This window comes from Hippocampus guttulatus, chromosome 2 (genome assembly GCF_054856545.1).
Source record: "Hippocampus guttulatus isolate MCC_2025c chromosome 2, RoL_Hgut_1.0, whole genome shotgun sequence".
NCBI lineage: Eukaryota > Metazoa > Chordata > Actinopteri > Syngnathiformes > Syngnathidae > Hippocampus > Hippocampus guttulatus.
In genome coordinates, this window is record NC_141262.1 from 23,593,831 (window position 1) to 23,603,527 (window position 9,697).

General features: G+C 45.9%; 2 protein-coding genes across 7 annotated transcripts; one reads left to right on the forward strand and one right to left on the reverse strand.

Annotated features, from left to right (window-relative positions):
• Positions 1–3: 3 nt before the first annotated feature.
• On the forward strand, positions 4–5,307 carry LOC147209111 (coronin-2A-like). Of its 6 annotated transcripts, none has more exons than XM_086104724.1 (14): positions 4–225; positions 1,799–1,999; positions 2,068–2,184; positions 2,257–2,406; positions 2,475–2,675; positions 2,735–2,851; positions 3,058–3,162; positions 3,355–3,490; positions 3,574–3,689; positions 3,757–3,847; positions 3,927–4,066; positions 4,239–4,400; positions 5,034–5,102; positions 5,187–5,307. In XM_086104724.1, exons 1-14 carry the CDS (start codon positions 211–213, stop codon positions 5,250–5,252), a joined length of 1,686 nt encoding a protein of 561 aa, XP_085960850.1. In that variant the 5' UTR covers positions 4–210; the 3' UTR covers positions 5,253–5,307. The 6 variants fall into 6 exon arrangements, with proteins under 6 accessions (XP_085960850.1, XP_085960853.1, XP_085960848.1 ...); XM_086104727.1 differs by having other exon boundaries at positions 3,394–3,490; XM_086104722.1 differs by having other exon boundaries at positions 5,034–5,307.
• An 80-nt stretch (positions 5,308–5,387) lies between these two features.
• On the reverse strand, positions 5,388–9,369 carry LOC147209112 (acidic leucine-rich nuclear phosphoprotein 32 family member D-like). The gene is made up of 7 exons (XM_086104730.1): positions 9,202–9,369; positions 7,749–7,898; positions 7,542–7,664; positions 7,280–7,463; positions 7,102–7,199; positions 6,234–6,306; positions 5,388–6,148 (listed from the first exon to the last, which is right to left on the reverse strand). Exons 1-7 carry the CDS (start codon positions 9,253–9,255, stop codon positions 6,066–6,068), a joined length of 765 nt encoding a protein of 254 aa, XP_085960856.1. The 5' UTR covers positions 9,256–9,369; the 3' UTR covers positions 5,388–6,065.
• Between the last annotated feature and the right edge of the window lie 328 nt (positions 9,370–9,697).

Genomic DNA, 9,697 nt, shown 5'->3' on the forward strand with positions numbered 1-9,697 from the left:
GCCTCAGCTCATGTGCCTGCCCGGGGAGGAAGAACATCAGAGATCAGGAGGCAGGGCGATTTCTGGTGGCGTAGGTGCTGTGAGTGGCGGTCATAAGTCAGCGGGACGCGGGACTTTTACTTGAGACTGCACTGCGCTTAGTGAGAAGCCCGGGTTTCATTCAGGTGTTCTTCCAGCTGTCATCCAGGTTCTGCCAGGTGTGATCTCGAAATGACTGTGTCAGAGGTAAGACAGATGCTGAACACCGACTTAAATTGAATTAGTGACACACGGTTCTTTCCATTTCCAGTATTCGTACTCAACTAAGCTGTTGCTTTGTCATGTTTTAGTCACTGGGGTACAAGTCTGTGGCGGTTTCTGGCATGTGCATTATGTGCATCCGCACAGTGAGGCATTGCTACATGAAATCTTTTATTATTTGTGTAATAGGTCAGCTATCGGTGTGTGTTTGGGGAATTTGGGCACCTTTGTGGACTTCCTACCGCTGAATAGATAGTTTTCCCGTGACCTCCCACACTTTCTGAATGTGTATATCGAGAAATGTGACTTTTTAGGAAGTGGGGAAACATTTTCATTTCCGGGTAAACTGTCCCCCCCCTCCGTATAGCAAGAAACATGTTAAATAGGCACCAAACCGTAACCTGGTCAATTGTAGCTAGGGTCTGCTACCACTACCTGTTGAAACATGAACAACCGGGATAGAATGACTGTTCTGCTAGTTTCAGTATTGACCAGCCAACATCTTCCATCCATCCATCCATTTTCCCATCTGCTATATCCTCACATTGGTCACGGGTGTGCTGGAACCGATCGCAGCTGTCCTCGGCAATAGGTCGGGGACACCCTGAACCGGTTGCCAGCCAATCGCAGGGCACACAGAGATGAAGAACCATCTGTGCTCACACTCACACCTAGGGACAATTTAGAGTGTTGCATTAACCTGCCATACATGTTTTTGGAATGTGGGAGGAAACAGGAGTACCCGGAGAAAGCCCACGCAGTCACGGGGAGAACATGCAAACTCCACACAGGAAGGCCAGAGCCGGGATTGAACCTACGACCTCTGCACTGTGAGGTCGATGCGCTAACTAGTTGACCACGGGGCCGTCCATGACTTCCATCACTTTCCTTATTTTCAACATTTAAGTGGTTCTGTGAACCACAAAACAAAACGACACATCACGTCACTGTTGTATTGTTCCGTACTCTGATGTCACTGACACGTACCAAAAGTAATTTCCAATGAACTTTCATCATAAAGTCACAGATTATTCCTTCACAGATGCTCTCAATGCATCCTAGTGACTTGCTTTCCTCCGCCAACTCTTAAAAAGGAAATTTAAATGTCACTTATGAATATTTAACAAGAGAGGTGATCTGTTACAGGTGACCAATTTGTCACTTTGTGTGCACGTGTATTGATTAATTGTTAATGAGAATATTAAACCCAATCATGAAAACATTTGCATTATTGATGTGACCTGATCATGCAGCACATGGACCTCAGCACACAAACACACAGTACGGCCCAAGCCTTCATGGGCCTGAACCAGAATTTGATTTGAGGCCTCGCTCCCATGTAATGACCAAGAAACAGTCTGTAACTTGGAAAACTCGTAAGTTGGGGAACGCAGGAGTCAAGGCAACACTGTATAATGTCTCATGTGTTTCAAAATATCCTCACATTTTTGGGGCCCCCTCATGGTCAGGGGGCCACAGAGTTCGCTTGTACTTCGGGCTGGCTCCGTACATATCAAAGACGCACACACACACACACATCATTGTAACTCCCTGACAGATGTCGCGGCGCTCATCCTTCCACTGCTCAAAGTTCCGCCACGTCTTCGGGAAAGCATCCAGCAGGGAGCACAGCTACGACGGTGTTCCCATCACACGCGGCGTCCATGACAACCAATACTGCTCCGTCAATCCTTGTTTCATTGCCATGGTGACCGAGTGCGCCGGGGGCGGATCCTTCCTGGTGCTGCCTATCCATCACGTAAGGACACCGTGATCATAATCGGTAATCTGACAAAAGGAAGACTCGTTTGACTTTTCATCTTCCAGACAGGCAGAGTGGATCCTCAGCACCCAAGAGTGTGCGGTCACAGGGCTCAGGTTCTTGATGTCAAGTGGAACCCGTTCGATGACAGCTGCATTGCCTCGTGTTCAGAGGACTGCACGGTGCTTGCAGATTGATTTCTGTCTTCCACTCTTGCTTTTCTGGCGCTCACGGCTTAACGTGTCACCGCACAGGTAAAGATCTGGGACATTCCGCTCTGTGGCATCCAACGGAACCTCACCCAGGCCAGGAAGACTTTGATTGGTCACTCCAGGAGGGTGGGGCTTATCGAGTGGCATCCAACTGCTGAGAATCTTCTCCTAAGCTCGGCCTACGACTACAAGGTTAGGTCTCAAATAAAGGCAGCAGTCTTATAAATGATTCCAGAAGAAATCTTTTGTATGGGCTCTAGGTCCTCCTCTGGGACGTGTCCCAGGAAGGATTGGTGCTAAGGTGTCCGGTGCGTGTAGTCATGGCACCCGTCCACCACCGCTTCCCATCAGAGATGTTGCTGCTGTCCGTCAGCTTCAATCAGGAAGGAAACCGGCTCGCAGTTGCATCCAAAGACAGACGCGTTCGAGTGCTGGACCCTCGCACGGGAAGGACTCTCCAGGTGTGTCTTTGTGTTGAGAGACTTGTGGCCATGCGTGACCTTGTATGCTGTTGCTGCAGGTGTCCTGCAACAAGTCTCACAGGGCAAACAAGGTTGTGTACATCGGATCCTTGAAGATGCTGCTGAGCACCGGTTGCTCGCCCTGGAACCACAGACAGCTCGTCCTCTGGGACCCGGTAAAATCAGTCCTTTTTATGGAATCATTTCAGAGTTGGACAAGTCGATTGTAGGATAAAAAAAACTTTGAATTTAATACACTTTAAGGGGTACATTAGATTCATCCAATTTCACCCGAAAGCCAAAGTCACTTTTTGCGATTATTTTACGGTCGTATAAAAAGGCAGGAAGGAAGAAGCAGCATCTTGTCTTTTATTGTGAGCAGGATGACCTGTCGGAGCCTCTGTACGAAGAAGATCTAGACGGTTCTGCAGGAGTCCTCTTCCCGTTCTTTGATCCAGACACTGACATGCTTTACCTAGCTGGGAAGGTCAGTGCGTCCATTCCAATCAGTATAGGACTCACAAAGCTGTGTTGGTTTTACATTAAGATTGCAGACAGAGATGGGAAATCCAGATAAACAAGCACGTTTACTGCTGGTTGAGCAGAAGCACCTGTGGCTCAAGACAGACGTGGCAGGGTTTTTACCTTCTGGACCTGGATTTCTCATTTCTGATTGCAGACCAATGATTCAATGTCACCTGAAATGGGTGTGCTGCAGGGTGACGGTAACATCAAGTACTACGAGCTGAGTTCGGAGAAACCTTACATTAGCTTCCTGACCGAGTTCAGGTCTCCACTGCCTCACAAAGGACTCGGTGAGATGTGGACCAACACGAGGCTATTTCGTTAAGGCCGATTAGATTTGAGCGACGCTAACATGAGCTCTGTGGCAGCACAGCAGTGATGCCAAAGCGTGGCCTGGATGTCAACGTCTGCGAGATTTTCCGATTCTATCGCTTGATCGCCGTCAAAGGCCTGGTGGAGCCACTGTCCATGATTGTGCCGCGCAAGAAGGTGGGTCTCATTTATGAGCTCGGTTGACAACGTGGAAGGCTTCAAATGTTATGTTCCGCCCCATCAGTCGGCGCTATTCCACGAGGACCTCTACCCAATGACGGCGGGAAACCGGGCCGCAATGACGGCGCAAGAGTGGCTAGCGGGCATCAACAGGGGTCAGTAAACCAGCTGAAAAATGACAGCGGATGATGGTTTTCCACGTTGACTTGGCAGAAACTCAATCTCTGGTGCCAGCAGGCCCAGTCCTCATGTCTCTGCATCCTGGCACTCGAATAGTCAACCCTTACACAGAAAGCTTTGCTGAGAAGTGCTGGTACCCCAAAGGCCTGGCCACAGAAGCGTTACCACGCTTGACCCCTGGCCTCATCGAAAAGGTACTAACTCGTAGCTGGACGGTGTATAGGGAATTTCGATAGGAATAAGCGGTACAGGACATACCATGTCATCATGTTGACATCGTGGACAAATATACGACCCCGCCCTGCTTCAGAATAATGACGTTAAACAAAACGGACGACATTAATTTTGTTTTTATTGGTGTACTAGAAGTTTCTTGAGGAGCAGCTGGCCTACCAGGATGCCAAATACCACCGAGAGATGCACAAACGTTCGGGGTGGCAACAAGACGAGTCGCAGCTGTGGACGTATGATGTTACGCCTCACTGCTGCGAACCCGCAGAGAGGCCGCCTCCCACCACTGAGGATGAGGTAAAACCCTATCAGGGTCTTTTTTCCCCAGCATCTAAAATTTGAAGGCTGCCACCTTCAGCTCAATAAAGTTCCCACATCATGAAAACAGTTTTGTGACCTTCCCACTCAGTGACAGTGTGCATGTGGGTGTGAATGTTTGTCTCTATATGTGCCGTGTGACTCGACTGGCGACCAGTTCAGGGTGTAGTCTGCCTCCTTCTGCCCCAAGTCAGCTGGCACAGGCTCCAGCAACTCCCCGCGATCCTGTTCAGGATAAGCGGGTGTTGAAAATAGATTGTTTTCTGACCAGTTGGCAATTTTACCTGCAATTGTTCTTTTCCACCAGACCGACTCATAAAAACCATCAAAGTAAATGACCATTTTCTGCACCACTTATCCTCATTAGTGCAGGTCTGGTGGGGCCTCTACCAACTGAGTTAGGGTAAGAGGCATGTTCCACCCTCAACTGAATGGAAATGTGTTGAACAATTAACAGTAATTTTCAAAATATTATAATGAAAATAATTAGGTGTTACAAAAATAATCCCTGAGCCATTTTTTGGGGGGGGGGTTCCTGTAAAATTAGCACAAACCGAATTGCCTCATTGTGCGTGATCAGTTTAGAATGTCATCTTGACTCTGTTTCCTCAGCTCCGCGAGGCGTTCTACAAACAGCAAGATGAGATCAGAGGTCTCAGAGAAATACTTGACCTGAAAGACGTCAGTAAACACGGTCCGGCCCATCTTGCTGTCATTGTTAACAATTCGCTCCTCGCTGTGAGTTCTCTTGTTGCCAACTGACAGGTGAAGATCGCTGAGCTGGAACAGGAAGTCCGACTCGCCAACTACCACTCGAGTGCGACGCGGTGACAGCTGACACATTTTCAACACAGAACCACAACAATAAAAGGAACATACCACTTTATTTGTGCACTTCTTGTATTAAATTCCTTTGAAGGCTGATGGGGAGTCTAGGAACTCAATCCAAATGAGACAGAAAAAGCAAAACGTTAAGATTTTATTTACAACTCCATTTTTGTGTTTTTTTCGTAGTTTTTCCTTTAATTTACAGAGAGTAAACAAAAACAAAACAGTGTAAACGTAAAGGCAAAGTGGGTAGGATGAGGAGGGGGATAAAAAGCTCTCCCCCGGACAAACAACATTTCTCTAGGGCGGGTGAGGGGGGATTATGTAATTGGCAAGAAAAATAAAAGAGGGGTAACATTTTGCCCTGAGCACTTGGGGGGATTGATGACATCATCAGTTGGTTCGTTGGGGGGACATTTGGGTGCAATTACCTCCTGTGGCATCGCAGATTTACCTTACCTAAATGTAGAAGTGACTGTTCCAGCAATCAATGTCCAAAACACTTAAAGTTCTTCTTGCGTGGCATTTAATGAAGACTCTAAACAACCTTCTTGTGCCGGCAGAACAAAAGCTTTAAGTCCTGAGAAACTTTGGGATGATGTCAGCAGCGACATCAGACACAAATCTGAATCATGTCCTGTCAAACTTTTAAAGTCAACTTAGCTTTCTGTGCCAGTTAAAAAAAAAAACAGAAAAGAAAAAAAAACGCACAAACACACACACACAAAAAAAGATTGACGTGTCATCAATGGGAGGGTACCACTTGGAGAAATGGAATGCAGCCCGGGAGGTGCAGAGAGAGAGGTTAGATGGGAATTAATCATCGTCTAAATCATCTTCATCATCATCTTCAGGGTCCCTCTTCCTCTTTTCTCCTTTGGCTGGAGATGAGCCTTCATCTGCTGGGACAACAAAAAAGTGTGTGGGTGGATTTTTGTTTTTTTTTTTTTCTTTTTTGGGAGGGGGGGGGGGTGATGCACGCACCATCATCATCCTCATCGTCCTCTTCATCGTCAACATCTTCGTCACTGTCAACATCTCCGTTCACGTGTCCGTCCTGCAGAGATGACATCAAGCACAACTTTGTCAAATGTGCTGTATGTGTAACATACAGAGGAAATTTCATCTGTGCTGTATGTTACATACATGTACAGATGAAATTTCCTCCCTCTTAAACAGACAGATAACAAGAGGAAACAGAGAGAAATCAGAAATAGAGGTTGAAAGTGAGGATTTTCCGGTACACTTTTAATCGCTTAATTGAACAAACACATCATGAGCACGTTCGAATATGCGCTGCCCATAGCCACGAGTCAAGCCACAAATCTGGCTAACAGGTAAACAGCACTCATTTGCTGATGCTCACGTCACTCACAAGGCCTGGCCCCACCATTTGAAGCCACACACAGCATTTTTTATTAGTTTTTCACAGCTCAACTGTATTTATAGAGCACTTTAAAACAACCACCGGTGTATATAAAGTGATGTAAATGGACTAAAAAATAATAAATCAACAACATCAAATTAAAAACAAAGACAGTAGAAAGCACAAAAACACTTAAACTACAAATCAAGTGTTGGGACTTGGGGGGGGGGGGTGATATTTAACTCAACATGCACACTTTAGTTATTCAAGGAAAGAATTGTTGAGTCATTTAAGTTCTACTTTTGTAAATGTATTGAAATGTCATGCTTTTTAACTCTTATTTTGCATGGATGTCTCCCCTTATGACAAAACAAAATGCACATATTTAGGATTATTTCCAGAATTGCCCAGTTAAGCATTCTAAGGGAGTTTAATTTCCAATAAATTTTCCAATCCCACCGCCTCGTTCAGGTTGTGTGCATTCACCTCATCATCACCACTGTCATCATCTTCATCATAGTCCTCTACAGCCACAATGTCCTCTTCATCCTCCTCTTCGTCCTCAAAGTCTTCCGATTCGCAGCCTGGGAGTTTAAAAATAAAATTAACGGCCTTAGTGGGCTGAGTCTGTTAAGGTGCTGAAGACGAGGACCTGAAGTCTCACCTTCATCATCGTCGTCGGGTCCATCCACTTCACCCTCTGAGTCGGACCCCTCACAGTCATCAATGTCAAAGCCGTCCAGGTATGTGAGGTTGGGGAGCAGCTTGAAAATGGACTCTCTGTAGTCAGCCAGGTTGGTCACCTCGCAATTGAAAAGGTCCAGACTCTTCAGCTGAGGCAGATTTTTCTGATGGGGAGGGGTAATGCACAGGCATTTAGTAATTGGGTTATAGCACCTCTGATTTAGCTTCCTCGTTAGACCTACCAGTGGCTCCAGGGTGCTTATGTCTTTGAACTTGTTGCCACTGAGGTGAAGATGCTTCAGGCTCTTGAGCCGCTCGGCCAGAACCTCCAGACCCCCCGATATCCTGTTGTCGCTTAGCTCCAACTGCAAAAATCCAAACAGACTCAGTTTCTCCACTTTTAACAATGCGGTGCCTGAGAACAAATACATGCAGATATATGTGCCCACCTTCTTCAGTTTGTCCAGTTTGGGAATATCTTCTAAAGTGGTCAGGCGCACATTGATGAGGCTCAGCGTCTCCAGATTGCAAAACTCTTCTGTGATGCCTTCAATTCTCCCGTCAACGGCACGACAGTTGTCCAGAACTAACTCCTGGACCTGAGTGTGATTGAACCAACAGGGTGGTGAAGCTATACTGAGGAACTAAGAAACACTTTCACCTATTTTTACTTTATCTATGCAGGAATACTGGTACAAACAAAAAAAAGACATTGAGATATTGTGGTATTTTACCAGTGTACCAGTACACGATGCAAACCAATGCTACCACGGCTTTGAGATATTGTGGTATTTTACGAGTGGACCGTGTACCAGTACACGATGCAACCCTAATGCTACCACGGCTTAAGAGGGCCCCAATTATTATTTTTTTAACTAGGGGTCTCCAGACCCAATTTGTCGTGTCACTAGGTCACGCCCCTTAAAGATAAACACACAACACACAAATACTGAACTTTTACAGTAATTACTACACTTTATATAACCAATTTATTTCTTTACTTCTGTTGTGATTTAATACAGTGCTATTCTCCTTTATTAAAATGTAACCAATTCAACGCAAAAGTCAAGGAATCCCTGTGCTTGGACAAGCCGAAAGTCACAAACAATCGTTGCTAACCGAACCCCGTTCGAGCTAATATTTATTGGTACTGTAGGCGTATACAGATATAGGAGGCCAAAGTAAGGTTGACGTTGAGGTCAGACTTGAAGACAAAGTCAGGTCTGAGTATTCGTAACGAAGAAGCTTTCGACTAGCTGGTAGCTAGCGTTAGCACGCCGTTAGCTGCGCGGCGTGACGCGCCACGGAGCCGGGCTCCGACTAATACTTGGAACCGTCCAACTACAACGCACGCAATCATAAAAACGGTCATGGTAGTTCAAGAAAAGTCTACATCAGCATACTAAAACGCGATACTTCTATTAGTTTGCGTTCAATATCGCGCCGCAAGTTATTTTTCAACTTCGCTCCTATTGATGTTTCGAGCACGTGTGCTTCTGCGGCGATTGGCTTCATATATGTTCGGGGGATTGTTTAAATTTAACATAAGCCAAGCACACTACACAACGATGTAGAAGTTGTCTCTGTTGGATACAAAAGTTGACAAAAATGTACACGCGAAACACACACGCAGACTACAATAAAGAACATGGCGCCATGTGTCTGCACGGCCGGATGAAGACATCGGCTTCCAAAGCAGGGGAAATTCAGCGATTTAATTCCCCTTTACTCCGGAATACCTGCCTCAGCCTGGCGCATCATTTGCACATTTCCATTCCATTAGGACTGTTTCGGAATGCTGAAGGAGTGCGCCATGTGCTCATCAGCCTCACTCCGGCTGTTTTGTTGTTTTTTTTCTTGGCCGCAACGTCTGCAAACTCAACAGTAGAAGCCGAGACTTACGTCTTTCGGTGACCGTTGCTGCAGCTCCAACGATAGCCTTTGGTTTAAGTCCATTTCCTCCGGTTTTGGATTCAGTTCGGGTCTCGGGTTCGACCAACTTGTTTGTCCACGATCCTCTCTGGTGCAAAACACACCGGATGAGTGCGAAGGGTTTTTTTTTGGGGGGGGGGGGGGGGAATTGAGTACTTCCGGTGGAGACTTTCATACTATTGGAAGCAGAGCTCTGAGTGTAATTTAAAATAAAGTTACAGAATAGTACAACTTAATCAATTGATATTTCTTCAGAAAAAAACTTTATACGTTTTGTGAAAATCATCACACGTTCTTTATGTGTGATTTCTTTCAGGTTACGTTCATTTAATTTTATTGATGTAATACTTCCGGTGTGTGATCGTGTTATGCCTTTTTAACTTTCAACTCAATGCTCCGCGTGAAAAAGTGGGTCAGACATTTACTGCCCTAAATGTTGTGTGCTGCTTTTCTGAACCTAACTAAG

Coding starts and splice junctions, on each gene's coding strand:
- LOC147209111 (XM_086104722.1), top strand. Junction 2,676..2,734: donor GCACGGGAAGGACTCTCCAG/GTGTGTCTTTGT, acceptor CTGTTGCTGCAG/GTGTCCTGCAACAAGTCTCA. Junction 4,067..4,238: donor CCCCTGGCCTCATCGAAAAG/GTACTAACTCGT, acceptor TTGGTGTACTAG/AAGTTTCTTGAGGAGCAGCT.
- LOC147209112 (XM_086104730.1), bottom strand. CDS start 9,255: ATGGACTTAAACCAAAGGCTATCGTTGGAGCTGCAGCAACGGTCACCG. Junction 7,200..7,279: donor ACCCGACGACGATGATGAAG/GTGAGACTTCAG, acceptor TTAAACTCCCAG/GCTGCGAATCGGAAGACTTT. Junction 6,149..6,233: donor GGACGATGAGGATGATGATG/GTGCGTGCATCA, acceptor TTGTCCCAGCAG/ATGAAGGCTCATCTCCAGCC.